Consider the following 23,753-nt stretch of genomic DNA (forward strand, 5'->3'; position numbering starts at 1 on the left):
TTATTTCTTCTTTGCTTTCTGCCATAAGGTTGGTGTCATCTGCATATCTGAGGTTATTAATATTTCTCCTGGCAATCTTGATTCCAGCTTGTGCTTCATCCAGCCCAGCATTTCACATGATGTACTCTGCATATAAGTTATATAACCAGGATGACAGTATACAGCCTTGATGTACTCCTTTCCCGATTTGGAACCAGTCTGTTGTTCCATGTCCAGTTCTGTTGCTTCTTGACCTGCATGCAGATTTCTCAGAAGGCAGGTAAGGTGGTCTGGTATTCCCATCTCTTGAAGAATTTTCCACAGTTTGTTGTGATCCACATAGTCAGAGGCTTTAGTGTTGTCAATAAAGCAGAAGTAGATGTTTTTCTGGAACTCTCTTGCTTTTTCAATGATCCAGCAGATGTTGGCAATTTGATCTCTGGTTCCTCTGCCTTTTCTAAATCCAGCTTGAATATCTGGAAGTTCATGGTTCATGTACTGTTGAAGCCTGGCTTGGAGGATTTTGAGCATTACTTTGCTAGCATGTGAGTGCAATTGTGTGGTAGTTTGAACATTCTTTGGCATTGCCTTTCTTTGGGATTAGAATGAAAACTGACGTTTTCCAGTCCTCTGGCCACTGCTGAGTTTTCCAAATTTGCTGGCATATTGGGTGCAGCACTTTCACAGCGTCATCTTTTAGGCTTTGAAATAGCTCAATTGGAATTCCATCACCTCCACTAGCTTTGTTCGCAGTGATGCTTCCTAAGGCCCACTTGACTTCTCACTCCAGGATGTCTAGCTCTAGGTGAGTGATCACACCATCGTGGTTATCTGGGTCATGAAGATCTTTTTTGTATAGTTCTATGTATTCTTGCCACCTCTTCTTAATATCTTCTCCTTCTGTTAGGTCCATACCATTTCTTTCCTTTATTAGACCCATCTTTGCATGAAATGTTCCCTTGGTATCTCTAATTTTCTTGAAGAGATCTCTAATCTTTCCCATTCTATTGTTTTCCTTTCTTTCTTTGCATTGGTCACTGAGGAAAGCTTTCTTATCTTTCCTTGCTATTCTTTAGAACTCTGCATTCAAATGGGTATATCTTTCCTTTTCTTCTTTGCCTTCAGCTTCTCTTCTTTTCTCAGCTACTTGTAAGGCCTCCTCAGGCAACCATTTTGCCTTTTTGCTTTTATTTTTCTTGGGGATGGTCTTGATCACTGCCTCCTGTACAGTGTCATGAACCTCCATCCATAGTTCTTCAGACACTGTGTCAGATCTAATCCCTTGAATCTATTTGTCATTTCCACTGTATAGTCTTAAGGGATTTGATTTAGGTCATACCTGAATCAAAGTGGTTTTCCCTACTTTCTTCAATTTAAGTCAGAAGTTTGCAATTACGAGTTCATGATCTGAGCCACAGTCAGCTCCCAGTCTTGTTTTTGCTGACTGTGTAGAGTTTCTCTATCTTTGGCTGCAAAGAATATAATCAATCTGATTTTGGTATTTACCATCTGGTGGTGTCCATGTGTAGAGTCTTCTCTTGTGTTGTTGAAAGAGGGCCTTTGCTATGACCAGTGTGCTCTCTTGGTAAAACTCTGTTAGCCTTTGACCTGCTTAGTTTTGTACTCCAAGGCCAAATTTACCTGTTATTGCAGGTGTCTCTTGACTTTCTACTTTTGCATTCCAGTCCCCTGTAATGAGAAGGACATCTTTTTTGGGTGTTAGTTCTAAAAGGTCTTGTAGATCTTCATAGAACGGTTCAACTTCAACTTCTTCAGCATTACTGGTTGGGGCATAGACTTGGATTACTGTGATATTGAATGGTTTGCCTTGGAAACAAACAGATTATTCTGTTGTTTTTGAGATTGCATCTAAGTACTGTATTTTGGACTCTCTTTTTTGATTATGAGGGATACTCCATTTCTTCTAAGGGAAATGCTGTGTGTAGCTGTAGTTTTCTGGGCTGAGAGACCCTTTTATAAGAAAAAGTCTGGATTCATGGTTTTAATATTTGAATGCCAACAGCTTTTAAGTCTCCCTTCTACCTCTTCTCTCTCACGTCAGTTTCAAATAGATATGAAAATGACTGGAGAGAAGATGAAAAGGAGGCTGGTTTGGGGTTTCTTCATTGCTTGGGAGGCGGCTGGGGTGTAGGTTCCAGCTCCTGGTTTGAGCGTCTGTCCGCACCAAAGGAGGGAGCACTTGGGCTTTCTCAGTTGTTCGCCCTCTGAACTTGTTAGCTGTCAGCTTCCCTGTGGGTGGGACGACCACTATTCTCTCTACTTGGTGAAGGCCAAGTCAGGCCAGATCTCTAGCTGTGGGTTTGAGTGTATTGTGCTTTGAAGAAAGGTAATCAGTGAGGAAAAAGAAGAATGAAATGAGAGAATGCCTTTATCTATAAAATAGCTGACAAGTATGCTTTCAACACATTTAAAAAAATATTAATTTATGGCTGTGCTGGGTTTTTGTTGCTCTTCGTGGGCTTTCTCTAGTTTGCAATGAGCAGGGATTCTCATTGTGGTCGTTTCTCTTGTTGCAGAGCACAAGCTCTAGGGTGTGTGGGCTTCAGTAGTTGCAGCATGTGGGCTCAGTCGTTGTGGCTCATGGACTCTAGAGCAAGCATTTAATAGTTGTGGCACAAGGACTTAGTTCCTCTGCAGCATGTGGAATCTTCCCAGACCAGAGATTGAACCCATGATGTGGATTCTTATCCACCGTACCATGAGGGAAGTCCCTCAAGACATTTCTGACAAATGTTTGACAAGGTGGCTATATGGATGGCCAACAGTCCTATGTCACCATTATTTCTAGGGTGCTCTGGAGGAGGAAGCTCATTCATTTATAGGGTACTTGTCTTTGATCCTTTATATATCAACGGAAAATAAGTCTGCTTTAGTGTCCATTATAATCCTTTGTTTTAAGGCCAATTAGAAGACTTATAATTACTAAGGAAAGACTTTTGACTTTATCAGTTAAGAATAGCGTTTAGGGCTTTGACTTGACTAATTTTTGTGTTAGAATTGTGAAACTGTTTTGAGAGCAGACAGCATAAAAATTTCAATCTCAATAAGGATTAAGGCTAAATAAACATTTTAAGTGCAGTTGGAGATTGCAGCTACATAAGATGCAGAATGGAATCATTTCATGATTTCCATTGATATTGGTGAATTTGCAATGAATAAAGGAAGTAGTAATAGGTTCATGGATACAATTCTTGAAGAGCCACCAAGAGATCTAAAATCTCACTGAAACACTTAGCCAAGATGCCTGTCTTATCTGTAGTATGATGAGGTTAATGGTGTTGATTTTCTTCTTTTTGCTTTGTTTCCTACCATTATTGTGTATTACTTTCACACACCCTTTCATTTAAAATGCTGGACAGATTTTTACTTTGAAAATTTTGATATTTTTATCTTTTAAATTTTTAGTAAATTTTGCAGATTTTCAGAAAAATGAAGAAGGAACTTGAACATAATATACTTTTCATGTGATAATAAGTATTATGTCACTAATTCTTTTGCCCTATTCTAATTTACATATTGTTTTAAAAGCTGTTTGTATGTTGTTTTTAGCCACATGATTTGTAGTTGCTTTGATGAATAGTTGTTATGTTTGTGATTGTTATATGGTAGGGATGGCTGAATGAAAAAACGGTAATTCATCTATACATAAATGAAAAAGCTGCTCTAGGTAAGTAATTAATGATTTATTTAAACAATGGCTCTTGACAGGTTCTGTTGCCAAAAACTTCTTCACCAAATCAAAACTTTCCATTCCAGAACTCTCCTATATATGGTAAGTACAATTAATGCCTTGTAGTTTCATACTGTTATCCATAGCCATCCCTTAGCTCCTACTTTTGCATTTTAAAGCAATAATGTTTTAAATTTTTTAAAAATAAACTAAGAGTATGACTAGAACTTAAATTATTATTGCTGTGAAGATTATTATATGAAAAGCACAATGAATAGTGTCTGGAATATATTATTCACTATTTTGCTCATTTAAAAAGTAATTTCCTGATTAGTATCCTCACCTAGATGCCTTTTGAATACAAGCAGTTGTATGAGCATATGAGAATTTCCATCTTGTGTATTTTCAGATTTTTCTACTTCATGTGCTGCACATAACTAGAGAACCTTGAAAAGCTATTCTTTATAATATTTTATGAGGCCAGGTGAACAGAAGGTCCACAGATATTTTGGAATTAAGTTAAATTTGACTATTCTTGCTGCCTCTGAGTTTCATAAATTTGGCTCGTGTTTATCAGCTGGACCCTGGCTCAGACTTGCAGCTATGGTGTGCTCTGTACCTTGCTGCCGTGCCAGATGCATCCCCGGCTCCAGAAGGGCTTCACAAGCTGGTCCAGATGGCTCTGTTTGCTTTTATGAAAGCGTTTGGTGCCTCTATAAGCTCCTGGCTGCGTGTGGGCTGTTCTTCCTTGAGACTGAGTGGGAGACCATGCTGCTATAAATATATAATTAAAGTATTGGAATATTTACGTAGAACTTTTTAGATGAGGATTTACAAAAAATTATAATGGGATTTAAAATTACTTGTCATGTTTTGTGCATCATATTGAAAAACTATTCCATTGACACTTGTAAATGCTACTGTATCTGGGATCCTGAGCTGGCTTTCCGTTCTTCAGCAATATATTCTAACATTAAAGAAAAATGGCAAACCTTATTAGGCTTTAAAGCTTGGGAAAAAAAGAAGTTATCATTTTGTAAAGAACACAGTCTGTTTCGACAGAATTCCCAGTCTTAACATTATCGGCATGAGGGTTCCTATCTTTTTGTTGAGATATATCCACAGAAGCTTTGTGGGCCTCTCTCCACCCATCGTTTAAAAAAGTTCCCTGGTTCCTTACCCTGGGGACCTGGTACTTTCTGAATATTCCAGGGGGAGGTGGGTGTGAAGTTCCAAAGGAAAGTTCCAGAGCTTACCTTCCATGGTTTTTCTTTCAAGTAGAAAAAAATATGCCTTCTCTCTCTGCTTGTCCTAACACAGGCGTATTTGTCTCTGTACGCCTAAGAGGCTGGTTGAGCTTATGGGGTCTTAGTTGTTTTGGCAAATAGGTCTCTGCTTTTCAGTGGAAAACAATGACTGAAGCAAAGATAAGCCTTTTCAAGCCTCTCCCTTTCTTACTTTCCATCTCTGGTTCCAGCCTTCTCTAGTTGCTATTTTTATCTAAAAATATAATTCAACAAGTATTGCTGAGCTTATTTGTATTTTTCCAGGAGAGAATTTTCAAGCAAATTTTTGATGCAACATTTGTGTGACTTGAAATGTTTAAGGTTTTTCCTTAAAGCTGAAAAATGAAATGCTTGTATCTGAGTTTGGGTAATAGAGTAATGGTCGGGACACTGGTGAAAGGGCAGGGCCAGCCCTTCCTCCAACTATTTCAAGTGCCAAGCTCGGGCACTTGTCACCAGGCATTTATTGAATGAGTGTCAACTAACTGTGAAACTGTGGGCATCCTGTTCCTTTTCATCCCATAGATTTTTGCTTGTGCAGTCTCTTAGAAAAACAGATCTACTGGAGAACTTAAAGACTTTAAATTTTAATTTATAAAGTGCTACTCATGCTAGTGGTGTTGATTTTTCTTCCTCTGTATGGCCTCCTGAGATTTTATATGAATTTGGGGGATCCTGCAGGGCCACCACCAGGGAGCCTAGGAGTTGTGTTTGCATGTTTGAGGCTGAGCAACTTTACCTCTGAGCCCCATGTTAGGCTCTCATGATATCTGCTATATTTAGGGAACTGAGTGATGCCGACTGCGATGGAGCCCTGACCCTGCCAGAGTTCTGTGCTGCATTTCATCTCATTGTGGCCCGAAAGAACGGCTACCCATTGCCTGAGGGCCTGCCTCCAACTCTGCAGCCAGAGTACCTGCAAGCAGGTAAGGCCTGGTCATAAATCCCAAACCTTAGGTGTTTCCCATCCTGACCTTATAAGGAACTTTTGCTTTTTAAGATGATGTCCACATACTTTGAGGAGTTCTTTGTATCTATAGTTACTTTCTTTACCTGGTGTTAGACTCACAACTTATCATGTGAGTCATAGGGATCATCTGGGTAAGTGTGAGTACTGTCTGGATAGATTTAAACCAAGGTCACTTCAGTTCAGTTCAGTCTATCAGTTGTGTCCGTCTCTTTGCGACCCCATGAGCTGCAGCACACCAGGCCTCCCTGTCCAACACTAACTCCCAGAGCCCACCCAAACTCATGTCCATTGAGTCAGTATTGCCATCCAACCATCTCATCCTCTGTTGTCCCCTTCTCCTCCTGCCCTCAATCTTTCCTACCATCAGGGTCTTTTCAAATGAGTCAGCTCTTCGCATCTTTCATAAAAATTGTGGACCAGCCAACTCCTGAACCCCCAGCTGATAAAAACATGAAGAGGAAGATCTTCCTTTAGAGCCAGTGCTGACTTGGCATCTTCAGGCCAATTCTGGTGTCCCTAAGTGACCTTGGGCAATGGAATGGACTAGGAATCTTGTACCTAATAAAAAAGTTTAAAAATTCCATGCAGTAATATGTATGAAAGGCTGTAATCTTAAAAGGTACACTTAGTTTTTTTCATGTATTCACCCATTATAACTGCAATCAGATGAAAGATACAGAACATTCTAGCATGCTAGAAAGTTGGAATAGGACTCTCTTTGTCTTTTTCATTAATTAACAGCAGTCCCCAATCCTCTGGAGAGGAAAGAGTTACGATGAGTCCAACATTTGTATTAACTTCTTTGGAAGATTGAAAAAATTACTAGTGCCTTTTGACCATTCAAAGGCAATGGACTGATTTCTGATGTGAATTCTATTACTCATAGAAGTATAGCTTCCTTTGAAAGAAACAGCTGTCCAGGAACAGCTGGTGGTTTCAATAGCAATTCTTACTTTTTAGGGAGGATCTCTAAAACATGATAGCTTAGTTACTGATGATTATTGGCAAGAGGTAACCAGTGTCTAAAGAAAATGTGATTAGTCATTAATAGAGCATAAATTTTGTGGTTAGATCTGGAAGAGATCTTAGATTATCTTCTCTTGTCCCCTCCTCATAAAGGCATGAGATTCAAAGTGACCAGTTACCTATCTAAGTCAGTCTTGAGATCACTGACTCCTAAATATTAATAAAAAAGTCTGTCATTCTGTGGTATGTACTAATGGGTGGAGGCTCAACCAGAGGGAAGAATGTCTGGTGCCAGGGACAGGTAAAAAAATTGGGGGAAGCATGACCCATAGGATCATGACCAGAGGTCCTCAGAAAACATATGAAGGGGAGGGTTCACAGAGCAAATGCAACTACATATTTCAGAACTTGGACTTTGCTTAAAGCAGCTGCTTTCTGACACCAGTGGACTGTAACTCCAGCCTGCTCCCTTTCCTTACAGGCTTGGGGAGACTGTCAGGAGTCCTTAGGAACTAGTTTGCAAGTGGACAGCATGATACACTGCTGTATTTCCTCTTCAGTGTCTCTCTCTGTGTCCCTTTCTCTGTCTCACTCTCCTCTCTCATTCCATTTTGGGTTTTTTTTTCTTTATTTTAATTGGAGGCTAATTACTTTATAATACTGTGGTTTTTGCCATACATTCACATGAATCAGCCATGGGTGTACATGTGTTCTCCATCCTGACCCTCCTTCTCACCTCCCTCCCCATCCCATCCCTCAGGGTCATCCCAGTGCACCAGCCCTGAGCACCCTGTCTCATGCATTGAACCTGGACTGGTGATCTATTTCACATATGATAATATACATGTTTCAGTGCTATTCTCTCAAATCATCCCACCTTCACCTTCTCCCACAGAGTCCAAAAGTCTGTTCTTTACATCTGTGTCTCTTTTGCTGTCTTGCATATAGGGCCATCATTACCATCTTTCTAAATTCCATATATATATGTTAATATACTGTATTGGTGTTTTTCTTTCTGACTTGCTTTGCTCTGTATAATAGGCTCCAGTTTCATCCACCTCATTAGAACTGATTCAAATGCATTCTTTTTAATAGATGAGTAATATTCCATTGTGTAAATGTACCACGGCTTTCTTATCCATTCATCTGCCACTGGACATCTAGGTTGCTTCCATGTCCTGGCTATTGTAAACAGTGCTGCGATGAACAGTGGGGTACATGTGTCTCTTTCAATTCTGGTTTCCTCGGTGTGTATGCCCAGCAGTGGGATTGCTGGGTTGTATGGCAGTTCTATTTCCAGTTTTTTAAGGAATCTCCACACTGTTCCCCGTAGTGGCTGTACTAGTTTGCATTCCCACCAACAGTGTAAGAGGAGTCCCTTTTCTCCACACCCTCTCCAGCATTTATTGTTTGTAGACTCTTAGATAGCAGCCTTTCTGACTGGAGTGAAATGGTACCTCATTGTGGTTTTGATTTGCATTTCTCTGATAATGAGTGATGTTGAGCATCTTTTCGTGTGTTTGTTAGCCATCTGTATGTCTTCTTTGGATAGATGTCTGTTTAGTTCTTTGGCCCATTTTTTGATAGGGTCGCTTATTTTTCTGGAATTGAGCTTCAGGAGTTGCTTGTATATTTTTGAGATTAATTCTTTGTCATTTGCTTCATTTGCTATTATTTTCTCCCATTCTGAAAGCTGTCTTTTCACCTTGCTTATAATTTCCTGCATTGTGCAAAAGCTTTTAAGTTTAATTAGGTCCCATTAGTTTATTTTTGTTTTTATTTCCATTACTCTGGGAGGCGGGTCATAGAGGATCCTGCTATGATTTATGTCAAACAGTGTTTTGCCTGTGTTTTCCTCTAGGAATTTTATAGTTTCTGGTCTTACATTTAGATCTTTAATCCATTTTGAGTTTATTTTTATGTGTGGTGTTAGAAAGTGTTCTAGTTTCATTCTTTTACAAGTGGTTGACCAGTTTTCCCAGCACCACTTGTTAAATAGATTGTCTTTTCTCCATTATATATTCTTGCCTCCTTTGTCAAAGATAGGGTATCCATAGGTGCATGGATTTATCTCTGGGCTTTCTATTTTGTTCCATTGATCTACATTTCTGTCTTTGTGCAAGTAACACACTGTCTTAATGATTGTTGCTTTGTAGTACAGCCTGAAGTCAGGCAGGTTGATTCCTCCAGTTCCATTCTTCTTTCTCAAGATTGCTTTGGCTATTCAAGGTTTTTTGTGTTTCCATACAAACTCTGAAATTATTTGTTCTAGTTCTCTGAAAAATACCGTTGGTAGCTTGATAAGGATTGCATTGAATCTATAGATTGCTTTTGGGGGTAGTATACTCATTTTCACTGTATTGATTCTTCAGATCCATGAACATGGTATATTTCTCCATCTATTTGTGTCATCTTTGATTTCTTTCATCAGTGTTTTATAGTTTTCTATATATAGGTCTTTTGTTTCTTTAGGTGGATTTATTCCTAAGTTTTTTATTCTTTTCGTTGCAGTGGTGAATGGAATTGTTTCCTTAATTTCTCTTTCTGTTTTCTCTTTGTTAGTGTATAGGAATGCAAGGGATTTCTGTGTGTTAATTTTTTTTCCCTTTATTTATTTATTTATTTTTTCAGTGGGTTTTGTCATACATTGATATGAATCAGCCATAGATTTACACGTATTCCCCATCCCGATCCCCCCTCCCACCTCCCTCTCCACCCGATTCCTCTGGGTCTTCCCAGTGCACCAGGCCCAAGCACTTGTCTCATGCATCCCACCTGGGCTGGTGATGTGTGTTAATTTTATATCCTGCAACTTTACTATATTCATTGATTAGCTCTGGTAATTTTCTGATGGAGTCTTTAGGGTTTTCTATGTAGAGGATCATGTCGTCTGCAAATAGGGAGAGTTTTACTTCTTCTTTTCCTATCTGGATTCCTTTTATTTCTTTTTCTGCTCTGATTGCTGTGGCCAACACTTCCAAAACTATGTTGACTAGTAGTGGTGAGAGTGGGCATCCTTGTCTTGTTCCTGACTTTAGGGGAAATGCTTTCAATTTTTCACCATTGAGGATAATGTTTGCTGTGGGTTTGTCATATATGGTTTTTATTATGTTGAGGTATGTTCCTTCTATGCCTGCTTTCTGTTGGGTTTTTATCATAAATGGATGTTGAATTTTGTCAAAGGCTTTCTCTGCATCTATTGAGATAATCATATGGTTTTAATCTTTCAATTTGTTAATGTGGTGTATCACATTGATTGATTTGCAAATATTGAAGAACCCTTGCATCCCTGGGATAAAGCCCACTTGGTCATGATGTATGATCTTTTTAATATGTTGTTGGATTCTGTTTGCTAGAATTTTGTTGAGGATTTTTGCATCTATATTCATCAGTGTTATTGACCTGTAGTTTTCTATTTTTGTGGCACCTCTGTCTGGTTTTGGTATTGGATGATGGTGGCCTCATAGAATGAGTTTGAGAGTTGACCTTCCTCTGCAATTTTCTGGAGGAGTTTGAGTAGGATAGGTGTTAGCTCTTCTATAAATTTTGGTAGAATTGAGTTGTGAGGCCATCTGGTCCTGGGCTTTTGTTTGCTGGAAGATTTCTGATTACAGTTTTGATTTCTGTGCTTGTGATAGATCTGTTAAGATTTTCTATTTCTGCCTGGTTCAGTTTTGGAAAGTTATACTTTTCTGAGAATTTGTCCATTTCTTCCAAGTTGTCCACTTACTGTCATATAGTTGCTGATAGTAGTCTCTTATGACCTTTGTATTTCTCTCTTGTCTGTTGTGATTTCTCCATTTTCATTTCTAATTTTGTTGATTTGATTCTTCTCCCTTTTTTTCTTGATGAGTCTGGCTAATGGTTTGTTTATTTTATTTATCTTCTCAAAGAACCAGCTTTTAGCTTTGTTGATTTTGGCTGTGGTCTCCTTTGTTTTTTTTGCATTTATTTCTGCCCTAATTTTTATGATTTCTTTCCTTCTTCTAACCCTGGGGTGCTTCATTTCTTCTTTTTCTAGTTGCTTTAGGTGTAGAGTTAGGTTATTTATTTGATTTCTCTCCCATTTCTTGAGGTAGGCTTGTATTGTTGTGAACCTTCCCCTTGGCACTGGTTTTACTGAATCTCATAGGTTTTGGATTGTGTTTTCACTTTCATTTGTTTCTATGCATATTTTGATTTCTTTTTTGATTTCTTCTGTGATTTTTTGTTTATTCAGAAGTGTGTTGTTTAGCCTCCATATGTTTGTATTTTTAATAGTTTTTTTTTCCCCTGTAGTTGACATCTAATCTTACTGCATTGTGGTCAGAAAAGATACTTGGAATGATTTCAATTTTTTTGAATTTACCAAGGCTATATTTATGGCCCAGGATGTGATCTATTCTGGAGAAGGTTCCGTGTGCACTTGAGAAAAAGGTGAAATTGATTATTTTGGGGTGAAATGTCCTATAGATATCAATTAGGTCTAGCTGGTCCATTGTACCATTTAAAGTTTGTGTTTCCTTGTTAATTTTCTGTTTAGTTGATCTATCCATAGGTGTGAGTGGGGTATTAAAGTCTCCCACTATTATTGTGTTACTGTTAATTTCCCCTTTCATACTTGTTATCATTTGCCTTACATACTGCAGCGCTCCTATGTTGGGTGCATATGTATTTATAATTCTTACATCTTCTTCTTGGATTGATCCTTTGATCATTATGTAGTGTCCTTCTTTGTCTCTTTTCATGGCTTTTATATCAAAGTCTATTTTATTTGATATGAGTATTGCTACTCCTACTTTCTTCTGGTGTCCATTTGCATGAAATATCTTTTTCCAGCCCTTCACTTTCAGTCTGTATGTGTCCCTTGTTTTGAGGTGTGTCTCTTGTAGGCAGCATATAAAGGGGTCTTGTTTTTGTATCCATTCAGCCAGTCTTTGTCTTTTGGTTAGGGCATTCAACCCATTTACATTTAAGGTAATTATTGATAGGTGTGGTCCCGTTGCCATTTACTTTGTTGTTTTGGGTTCGAGTTTATAAACCTTTTCTGTTTCCTATCTAGAGAAGATCCTTTAGCATTTGTTGAAGAGCTGTTTTGATGGTGCTGAATTCTCTCAGCTTTTGCTTGTCTGTAAAGCTTTTGATTTCTCCTTCATATTTGAATGAGATCCTTGCTGGGTACAGTAATCTGAGTTGTAGGTTTTTCTCTTTCATCACTTAAAGTATGTCCTGCCATTCCCTTCTGGCTTGAAGAGTTTCTATAGAAAGATCAGCTGCTGTCCTTATGGGGATACCCTTGTGAGTTATTTGTTGTTTTTCCATTGCTGCTTTTAATATTTGTTCTTTGTGTTTGATCTTCATTAATTTGATTAATATGTGTCTTAGGGGTGTTTCACCTTGGGTTTATCCTGTTTGGGACTCTCTGGATTTCTTGGACTTGTGTGGCTATTTCCTTACCCATTTTAGGAAAGTTCTCAACTATTATCTCCTCAACTATTTTCTTATGGTCTTTCTTTTTGTCTTCTTCTTCTGGGACTCCTATGATTCGAATGTTGGGGCATTTAACACTGTCCCAGAGGTCTCTGAGGTTGATTCCTTTTTCTTTTTTCTTCTCTGCTTCATTTATTTCCACCATTCTATCTTCCACCTCACTTATCCTATCTTCTGCCTCAGTTATTCTACTCTTGGTTCCCTCCAGAGTGCTTTTGATCTCAATTATTGCATTATTCATTATTGATTGACTCTTTTTATTTCTTCTGTGTCCTTGTTAAACTTTTCTTGCATCTTCTCAATCCTTGTCTCCAGACTATTTATCTGTAACTCCATTTTGTTTTCAAGATTTTCGATTATTTTTACTGTCATTATTCTGAATTCTTTTTCAGGTAGACTCCCTATCTCCTCCTCTTTTGTTTGGTTTGGTGGGCTGTTATCATGTTCCTTTACCTGCTGAATATTTCTCTGCCTTTTCATCTTGTTCAGGCTGCTGTGTTTGGGGTGGCCTTTCTGTATGCTGGAAGTTTGTGGTTCCTCTTTATTGTGGAGGTTCCTCCCTGTGGGTGGGGTTGGACAAGTGGCTTGTCAAGGTTTCCTGGTTAGGGAAGCTTACATTGGTGTTCTGGTGGGTGGATCTGGACCTCTTCTCTCTGCAGTGCAATGAAGTGTCCAGTAGTGAGTTTTGAGGTGTATATGCGTTTGGTGTGACTTTTGGCTGCCTGTATTTTTGTGCTCAGGGTTATGTTCCTGCATTGTTGGAGAATTAGCTTGGTATGTCTTGCTCTGAAACTTGTTAGCTCTTGGGTGGAGCTTGATTTCAGTGTAGGTATGGAGGCTTTTGGATGAGCTCTTGTTGATTAATGTTCCCTTGAGTCAGGAGTTTTCTGTTCTTGTCAAGTTCTGGATTTAAGCCTCCTGCCTCTTATTCTTATGGCTTATTCTTACAGTAGCCTCAAAACTTCTCCATCCATACAGCACCAATGATAAAACATCTAGGTTAATGGTGAAAAGATTCTCCACAGTGGGGGACACCCAGAGAGGTTCACAGAGTTACATGGAGAAGAGAAGAGGGAGGAGGGAGATAAAGGTGACCAGGAGGGCAAGAGGGGAAATCAAAAGGGGAGAGAGCAATCTAGCCAGTAATCAATTCCCTGTTTGCTCTCCACAGTCTGGAACACTCAGAGAGGTTCATGGAATTCCATAGAGGAAAGAGGGAGGAAGGAGATAGAGGTGACCAGGAGGAGAGGAGGGGTAGTCAAAAGGAGAGAGACCAATCTAGCCTGTGATCAGTTCCCTAAGTGTTCTCCACAGCCCAGAATACCCAAAGAGATTCACAGAGTTGGGTAGAGAAGAGAACGGGGAGGGAGGAGATGGAGGTGACCAGGGGGAGAAAAAGGAGAGTCAAAAGGAAAGAGAGCAATCAAGCCAGTCATTACACTCCTAAGTAAAAATGGGTACTGAAGATTGGGTTCTTAAAGGTATAGAATTGATAACAAATACCAAAAAGCAAAGATTAAAAATCTAGAGTAGAGGTTAGACTGTCAAAAATACAGTATTAAAAAAAAATCCAAAATTGTGAAAGTTATAAAAAAAATGAAATTTGCTTTAAAAATAGGGTCTTTTTTTGCAAGGTAATAGTAGGTTTTAAGAATGAAAATTACAGGAGTAGTAAAGAACTTAAAAAAATTTTAAAAATTAAAAAATGATAATAGTAAAATATATCTAAGATTCTCTGGAGCTGTTGAGGGCAGTGTGGGGTCAGTTCAGTTTCAGATAGTTCCTTGTCCCAGCTTATACTTCTTCTCAAGGTCTATAGGCCCCTTCCAATGTAATCAGTGCTAACTACAGGGTTTTAATCTGTTGCACCTGTCACTTCCAAAGTGGTTCCCTCTTCTTTGTTTATTTTGGCTTCCTCTGTTTGCAAGTCTCTTCAGTGTCTAATTTCTGCCCTGAAACATGGGGGCGAAGGTGGTCACTTATTTAGGCTCACTTGTTCAGTCGTGCTGTGGGAGGGAGGAACACTGCAAACGAATATCACTGGTGTGTGTGGGGCGTGCTTGCAGTGTCTGGGCCACACTGGGTTTGTCCCCGCTCATGGCGTGTGTGCTTTCCTGGTCTGCACTGCTCAGGCTCCAGGTTGCTCTGCAGGCAAACTGTCTAAGGCGGGCCCTGGGTTGTATGCACTTCCAGGTCTAAGCCAGTCAGGCTCAGGTTCTCGGGTACTCCACAAAGGCACAGACTCGGTTGGGCCTGCGTTTTGTGCTCTTCCCAGGTCTGAGCAGCTCGGGCGACCAGGTGCTTGGCGAGCACACTCTCCCCAGGTGGGGCAGTGCATCTTATCACCTCCCTGGTCCTGGCTGCTCTGTTTCCCAGTGCACAGCGGGAGCGCTGTCTCAGGTGTGCTGTGTGTCTCCTCTGGGGAGCTGATCTCTGGCTGCAACCCTCCTGGCAGATGTCAACCATCCAGGATCTCAGGAAAACTTGGTTAGCAACTGGGAGCCTGCTTGTAGTTTGGTAGAGGATGCCGTCTCTGGGGCCGAGTTTGCCCCTTTCCTTCCGGCTCTGGCTGGCACCCGCCTGCCTCCCTTCCTCCAGCGGGGAATGGGCCAGTCTGCTGCCGGCTAGCTTTCCTTTGGTATTAGCTCAGTCCTTTGTTCTGTGAGTGGGCCTGGCAGTGCCTTAGGTTAGAGCTTTTTTTGGGAAAGTTCTCTCTCTCTCTTTCCTCTTTTTTTTTTTCCCTTCCCTCTCTCTGGCTGTCCCACAGTTTGGGTTGCTATCTCATGTTAGCTCCCTCAGATTGCCTTCAGGGCATTCAGGCCCAGTCCTTACCCTAAGCACTGCAGCCCGTGCCTCCCGTTCAGCCCCCGCTTGCTGGTGGCAGATGTGAGCATCTGGGCTACTTGTCTGCTGGGATTTGCAGTTAGGCGTGTAATCTGTGGGTTTTATTTTTTCCTCCCAGTTATGTTGCCCTCTGAGATTCCAAAACTCCCCAAAGACCCACTGGTGAGAGGGTTTCCTGGTGTTTGGAAACTTCTCTTTTACAACTCCCTCCCCGGGATGGGTCTCCCTCCCTAACTTTTTTGTCTCTCTTTTTATCTTTTATATTTTGTCGTACCTCCTTTCGAAGACAATGGGCTGCCTTTCTGGCTGCCTGGTGTCCTCCGCCAGCATTCAGAAGTTGTTTTGTGGTATTTGCTCAGCGTTCAAATGATCTTTTGATGAATTTGTGGGGGAGAAAGTGGTCTCCCCGTCCTATTCCTCTGCCATCTTCCATTTTGGGGTTTTGATGAATGTGGTTTCCTTATTTTTATGTGATGTGGCCATGGAACCTAGGCCAAGTACCATGACTCCTTGTTTGAACCCCCCCTCCGCCCCCACACCAATTTGTTTGTGACCTTTTATGTAGCATGCATTTATATAGAAAAAAACAGAAGAATCTATCACATACCCTTCAATTAAATAAAAATTGCCCATCATTTCCAGTTTGTGGGATTAATCTTAAATAATAATTATATAGTTCTAGCAAAAATCACAAGAGACCTCATAAAACCCCATCAAACATACTGATAGTAAATACATTTTAGGTAAATAAGGTAACTAAGGGTTTAGTAGTTAACTTTTAAATGGTTTATCACCCTTGTTTATTTTTGTATTTGATTCAAGAAAATGGCCAGAACTATTGAGGTCTTCTCTATGCTTTTAGACTTTGAAAAATATTAGTGGTCCTATTCATTTTGAGGGTTCATTTTTATGAGACCAAATTTGAATTTTTAAAAAACTTACCTCTTGTTTCAAAAATTTTCAAATTGATCTCTATTTGGTCTTTAAAACAAATTAATCCAGTCTTCAATAACATTGGTGAAGAGTGTAAATTTGGTTGATACCTTTGTGCATTCATAAATATATAAACTTGTTTTCAATAAAATAATGAAACAAGAATTGTTGTATCTCTTTCCCCCCTGCCTGCCAACAGTGAAAATTAAAAGGCAGAATTGGAAGGAGACTTTGGATTATTTGGTGGCTTACTCATGGGCTTTTGGATATTTTTATGTCTAGGTGACTGGGTGGATTTTGGTATAGATTTTTAGCCTATAATTTGTTAAAAGTACTTACTGGTTACATACTATGTCAGAGGCACTGTGTTATTCTCTGTGGTCAGAGTGCTATATAAAAGAGAGTTCTTACCATCATAGGACTTACAGACAGTTGGAGAATGGATGACTTTAGGGAGGACTTCCTTAAATGTTTGCACTTAAACATGAAGGGTGAACTAAGGGCACTGCAGGTGATGAAGGGGGAAGAGTGGGCTCTGGGCAGAGGGGACAGCAGGTATGCTGCAGTGTCCCTCTCTGATAGGGAGTTTGGAGCAGGGGAGGCATGTGAACTTCAGGTCATGGTGGCTGGAGTGCAGAGAGCCAGGCCCTGAGGATACGGCTGTAGTGGAAGGTGGGGAACAGATCATGGGCAATGATGATGTGTTTGAAGCAGGGAAGGGACACAATCAGATTTGCTGTTTGAAACGGTCATGCTGGTTGCTGAACTGAGAGCAGGTTTTGAGGATGGAGGGTGGAAACTGAAAAGCAGATCATGGCAGAGTGGATCACAGCCATGGGAGGCTGGCACTGGGAAGTGATGGTGCAGGAGGAGACATGGGGACTTGCAGGAGAGAGATTTAGTAGTGAATGGATGGTCTTGGTAGTTTTTGAAAGTGTTAACTTTCTACATAGCTCAACTCCTTCTTGATAAGGCATCAGTGTATAATTGTAGCCAAGTCACTGATTGGTCAGCTAGAAAGAGAAATCTTATCTTAGTTAAAACTCCTCTTGGGGCTGGATTGAGGGATGGTACAAATTTGGAAACGTGTTTTGCTGAGGGTTTTTTTTTTTTTAAACCAAGGAAAGGGTGAGACGACTTGGTATTGTCAGAAAAATCACTGGGGCTCAAGGTTTGTCCCACCTGCTATCAGTGAAATGCAGACCAGAGGAAGCAGAGGAACGATCTAAGGTGCTTGTGCTCAGCTGTGTGTGGCAGCTCTTTCTTGGTGGCCACTACTTTACCAAGAGGGAAGTTGGCATTTCAAACCCTGGTGGTGATGAAAGGGTGAGAAAGGATTCAAAACAACACCTGTCCATGTTTTAACATTTGATTAACAATATTTTTAAAAACATGCCATTAAAATTTTGATTTCTTAATAGCTGGTCTTGACAAACTTGATTTGTAGCTTCTGTTTACTGTCTACCCCAGTCTGCTTTTCCTCTTTGGATTATTGACAATTTCCTTAGCTGTTCAGACATTTCTTTTTTACTTACTTTGTGACAAAAGTGGTGAAACAGAATCTGCTTCTAAGAAATAGTGGGAGTGTTCAGTGTTAGCTTAACAGGTAGCATGATTTTTCTTATGCTGATCCACTCGTCTACCCAGCAAACAACTGCTGTCTCTGCACTTACTATGTTGAAATACACCCATAATGTGATTCTTATTTCATTGTTATAAATCAGTAAGAACTTGTGCTCTTAGATTTGTTATTCCTGCTAACCAAAAGGAATGAGTATTTCATAAAATTTTCTTCAGCACACAGCATTGTAAGATCTTGTCTATTTACTTCAATAGTGAAAGTGAAAGTGAAGTCACTCAGTCGTGTCCGACTCTTTGTGACCCCATGGCCGGTAGCCCACCAGGCTCCTCTGTCCATGGGATTCTCCAGGCAAGAATACTGGAGTGGGTTGCCATTTCCTTCTCCAGGGAATCTTCCTGACCCAGGGATCGAACCCAGGTCTCCTGCATTGCAGGCAGGCGCTTTAACCTCTGAGCCACCAGGGAAGCCCATTTACTTCAATAGTAATAGCTAAAATGGAGTATTTCCTCAGTTAATGTTTATGGTATGCAAACTATCACCATAGTCACTGCCATTTAAAAATGTTGCTAGTATCATAGTTAAAACGGAAGTATTGTGATACTGATGGTTAAGGTGGAAAATGACTTCTGTATTTTTAATATAACATGAAATGCTGACAGCATGGACTCTCCAGCAGGACTGCTGGCAGTTCAAGTTCCTCTTCTTCATTTACTGGCTCTTTGACATTGACTAAGGTGCTTCACTTCACTGTTCCTTAGTTTAATTGTAGAGTAGGCGTGGTAGAAGTACCAGCTTGTATATGTAAAAACATGAAATACTACCTCAGCATGATGAGTGCCATCTCTAGTATAGGAGCTGGCTGATTTTGTTGTTCTATTTATGAAGCACAGAAAAGCTGCAAGGAAACAATGATCACTATGACTAAAGTATATATTCTTACGTATTCTTTTTGTTTCTTTTTAGCCTTTCCTAAGCCCAAGTGGGAGTGTGCATTATTTGATTCTTATTCTGAGTCAATACCAGCAAACCAACAACCCCGTGACTTGAATCGGATGGAGGTAAAAAATCATCATATGTTAGTAAGTAAGGATGTGTGTACACTTAAATCCGTTAGCTGATGTTCTTTACAAGCTCTGGAAAATCTGCTTTCATAACGTTTTCTCTTCATATAGTACTTTGAAGCTCAGCAGTTCAGATTTAGACACCAGATATATCTGTAATTATCCTTTTATTTCTTTTCTTCCTAAAACTAGATTTGGAGAAAAAAACAAAGTAGCCTCTTGACCTTTTAGAGGTGAAATTTAGGTATTGCCAAACTAAGCCAAAAAAATGGAATACAGGTTATTTACTTTAACCAAACTTTAATTCTGAAGTAAACATTGTAAAGCTGTATTTTTAGCAGCTGGGCATTAACAGGGTATAATGAATCAGAAGAGTTTTGAGAGGAAGTTTGAGAGCTGTGTATGAGGGCCCCAAATCACATTCAAAGCTGCCTAATTTGAATGATCCTCAAGAAAAACCTGAAAAACTCCTTTAATGATGGGCCATTGATGGGCTTAGACGTGTGCTTAGGGGTGCTTATGGTTATTGTTAATATCAGCACTATCATCACCATCACCACCGTTATAATTGCCATGATGACAACTTAACAATATCTGTTGTTCCCACCCTGAGAAAAGTCTGGAAGTATTTCATAAATGGAGGTTTGTTCATAGGCTTCCATTACCATGCTCTGACGTTGCAAGATGATAGAAATCAAAGGCAAGATACAGGGCCATTTACAAAATTTCTTGTGATGGTGTGTGATTATTTATTCTTCCCCCATGAGGCTCTGGTGCCTGTAGTGTGTGTTGTGGTTGCCATTCTCTCTGAGCCAGTCCATCCCGCTTCTGCATCATTCTCTCTGATAACATCTCTCTCAGCCTCTCTGCTACTTTGTGTGTGTGTGTGTGTGTGTGTGTGTGTGTGTTGTAGCCTCTGTGCTCCTTTGCTTAGCAGATTTCTCCTCTTGGGAAAGAGATAAAGTGGTTTTAGGTGGAGTGATAGATGTGCATTCAAAGACTTTTGGCTTTTTCAATTTCTTTTTCTGTAGAATGTGTATGATGGTGAAGCAGACATGATTGTCAGCCACTTTTCATAGCCCCCAGTGTATTCTGGGTTGCTGGCAGTGTCGGTAGAAGTTTGTCTGTCAGGCCAGGATGCTACAACTCTTATGCAGTTCCCCTGGTTTTTGTTTTTTTGTTTTATTTTTAAATTAAAAAAAAATTTTTTTTTGCTATGGGTAGCCTTGCTTGTGTAAAATTATGTTGTTCTTAGGTGATTTACTAAAAAATGTCTTAATTCATATTCTTTCTGGTTAAACGTTTTGTTCCATCTTGCTATGGTATCATATAGTCTTCGCCTTTCCAACAGAGACAAATAATGCTGGGTTTGTTTTTTTTTTTTTTTTTTTTTTTTTGAGAAATTAATTACTGACTCATGTTGCTTTTCCCCATTTACTCACTTCAGTTCAGTTCAGTCACTCAGTCGTGTCTGACTCTTTGTGACCCCATGGACTGAAGCACGCCAGACCTCCCTGTCCATTACCAACTCCCGGAGTTTGCCCAAACTCATATCCATCGAGTCAGTGATGCCATCCAACCATCTCATCCTCTGTCGTCCCCTTCTCCTGCCCTCAATCTTTCCCTGCATCAGGGTCTTTTCATATGAGTCAGCTCTTTGCATCAGGTGGCCAAAGTGTTGGAGTCTCAGCTTCAACATCAGTCCTTCCATTGAACACCCAGGACTGATCTTTAGGATGGACTGGTTGGATCTCCTTGCAGTCCAAGGGACTCTCAAGAGTCTTCTCCAACACCACAGTTCAAAAGCATCAATTCTTCAGTGCTCAGCTTTCTTTATAGTCCAACTCTCACATCCATACATGACTACTATTGTACTCACTTATCATCTGTTTAAAAGGAAAGGGCCAGATATACAGATGGCTGTCAAATCTGGAACTGGAGATATTTGAAACACAGGAATGCATGCTTGAAGTTTATTTTATTTTTGGCTGTGCTGCATGTTTTGTGGGATCTTAGTTCCCTGACTAGGGATTGAACCCAGGTCCCTGGCAGTGAAAGCTTTGAGTCCTAACCACTGGAACACCAGGGAAGTCCTCATGCTTGGAGTTTAAATAGAACTTGGTACCAGCAGCCCTGTGAGGGATGACTCCATGCAGGTGTTTGTTGTGAATGGAGCTATAGCTGATTCAGGTCTTGAGAAGTTTGCTCAGCAGTACATCTTTTTTAGAAGACAGCAGAGCTGTACCATGTACTTATTTCCATCAAGGAGTAAAGATTACAATTTCAAGTATATGTGTCTTTAGCCATGTTTCTTAGGTTACTGAATTGCTTTTTTTGTAAACAGGCTTATTGAGATATAATTCACATACCACATTCAGCTAAGGTATACAATTCAATGGTTTTGAGTATATTGACAGTTGTGCAACTGTCACTGTAGTCTAATTTTAGAACATCTTCATCACTCCAGAAAGAAAACCTGTACCCATTAGCAGTCGTCAGCTCTTCTCCTCTTGCCCCAGCCTCTAGTAATCACTAAGCTATTTTCTGTCTCTGGAATTTGCCTATTCTGGACATTTCATATAAATAGAAACATATAACATGTGGTCTTTTGTGACAGGCTTCTTTCATTTAGTATAATGTTTGTTCTTTGGTCTTCTATTTTTGAGATATAGTTGATATATTTGACTATATGGACCTTTGTCAGCAAAGTGATGTCTCTGGTTTTTAATATGCTCTCTAGGTTTCTCATGGCTTGCCTTCCAAGGAACAAGCATCTTTGAATTTCATTGCTGTAGTCCACGTCCATGGTGATTTTGGAGCCCAAGAAAATAAAATCTGTCACTGCTTCCATAGTTGATGTATACAGCTGGATAAGTTTAAGGTCTATAGCCAAATGATTTGACTACGCACATTTTGAAATGATCATCACAATAACTTTAGTGAACATCCATCATCTCACATAGAGACACCATTAAAGAATTAGGAAAGAATATTTTTTTTCTTGTGATAAGATCACTTTTTATAATATTTTAAAGTTCATTCGCAGTGTAGCATGTATCAGTGCTTTATTCCTTTTCATTGCTGAATAATATTCCATTGTATGGATAGAACACATTTTGTTTCTCCATTTTTTAGCTGATGGAAATTTGGGTTGCTTCCACTTTTGGGCTGTTAGAAAAAATGCTGCTATGAATATCCATGTACAAGTTTTTGTGTGCACACATGTTTTCACTTCTCTTGGGTATAAACTGAGGAGTAAATTAATTGGATCACATTATACCTTGTGTTATACTTTTTGAGGAACTAGCAAACTACTTTCCAAAGCAGCTATACCATTTTACATTCCTCTACCAGCGATGTATGAGGGGTCCAGTTTCCCCATATCCTTGTTAACTTTGTTTATTATCTCTCTTTGATTTTAGCCATCCTAGTGGGAATAAAGAAGTATCTCACTGTGGTTTTTATTTGAATTTCCTAATGACTACTGATATTAAGCATCTTTTTGTGTGCTTATTAGCCATTTGTATGTCTTCTTTGGTGAAATATCTATTCTTATCTCTTGTCCATTTATAAACTGGGTTGTTTGAGTTTTAAGTGTTCTTTATATATTCTAGATGTAAGTTTCTTATTAAATACATAATTTGCAAGTATTTTTCTTTGTTTTTCTCCTCTTTTTTGATAGTATCCTTTGTAGCACAAATGTTTTTTATTTTGGTGAAGTAGAATTTATCTAATTTTTTTCTTTTTTTACCTGTGCTTTTGGTGTCATGTCTAAGAAACCATTGCCTAATACAAAATCTTGAAGATTTATTCCTATGTTTTCTTCTAAGGGTTTTATAGTTTTAGGTCTTACATTTAGGTTTGTGATCCATTTTAAGTTAATTTTTATAGAGATTGTGAAGAAGAGGTTCAACTTCATTCTTTTGTATATGGATATCAAGTTGTCTCAGCATCATTTATTGAATAGACAATTTCTCCCCTACTCAATTGTTTTGTACCCTTGTTGAAAATCAGTTGACCACAAATGTAAGGGTTTATTTATGGATTCTCAATTCAGTTCCATTGATCTATATGTCTGTCATTATGTGAGTACTATACTGTCTTGATTCCTGTGAGTTTTTGCTCTGTTGTTCTTTTTCAAGAATATTTTTGCTATTTTGGGTCCCTTGCATTTTTATATGAAATTTAGGGCCAGCTGGTCAAATTCTGCAAAAAAAAAATAAATAAAAGGATTGCTTCAATTTCTGTAGATGAATTTTGGGAGTATCACCATTTTAACAGTATTAAGTCTTTTGACCCATGAACACAGAATGTATTTCCATTTATTTAGACTTTTTAAATTCCTTTAAGTGGTGTTCTTTTGGATTTCTTTTTATCTGTTTTTTTCTACTCTTAAATTATTTTGTTTTGTTAAGGATCTGGTTTATAATCCAGTTGGGACAAGAAAATGAAAGAAGGGCATGGTTGAGATACATTTGGCTGAGATACATTCTGTGTTCTAAATTAGATCTGGAGGCTTCATTGTGATGCCAAGAATGACTTGTCTGAGCATTCTTAAACCCTAGGTCAGATTACCACCAGGCAGTATTGTAACTCCGTTCTTTGAAACAGTTTGAAAACAGAAGTATTGCTTATCTCTCTTGGGCTGTTCTGATTCTGAGAGGTAAACCAATTAACCTTTAGGAGCACCAGATAACTCCAGGAATTTATCCTACTTTAAGTTTTAAAATTTATCTTTATTTGATTCTTTGAATATATTTAAAATAAAAAGAATACCAAAAGGCTTATAGTGACAAGTCTTCCTCTTATCCCTATCCCCATGTACCCAATCACCCTTCAGTTTTTATATAGCTTTCTATAATTTGTTTATATATATATACCAAATATGAATATATTATCCTTTAATCTTATCAGAGGACAGAGTCCATTAAGACAGAGTCCATTAATTAAGCGTTTATAAGAAATTATAGTA

At 39.1% G+C, this 23,753-nt stretch overlaps 1 protein-coding gene across 3 annotated transcripts in view; it reads left to right on the forward strand.

The window, feature by feature from the left end:
• The window catches only part of REPS2 (RALBP1 associated Eps domain containing 2), a 258,187-nt gene that overhangs the window by 120,219 nt on the left and 114,215 nt on the right, over positions 1-23,753 (forward strand). For all 3 annotated transcript variants that reach the window (XM_043459392.1, XM_043459393.1, XM_043459394.1), the window contains exons 7-9: positions 3,709-3,772; positions 5,740-5,882; positions 18,684-18,778. In XM_043459392.1, the coding sequence (XP_043315327.1) occupies positions 3,709-3,772; positions 5,740-5,882; positions 18,684-18,778 (302 nt within the window). The remainder of the gene's footprint in view (positions 1-3,708; positions 3,773-5,739; positions 5,883-18,683; positions 18,779-23,753) is intronic.

This window comes from Cervus canadensis, chromosome X (assembly GCF_019320065.1).
Source record: "Cervus canadensis isolate Bull #8, Minnesota chromosome X, ASM1932006v1, whole genome shotgun sequence".
Classification (NCBI taxonomy): domain Eukaryota; kingdom Metazoa; phylum Chordata; class Mammalia; order Artiodactyla; family Cervidae; genus Cervus; species Cervus canadensis.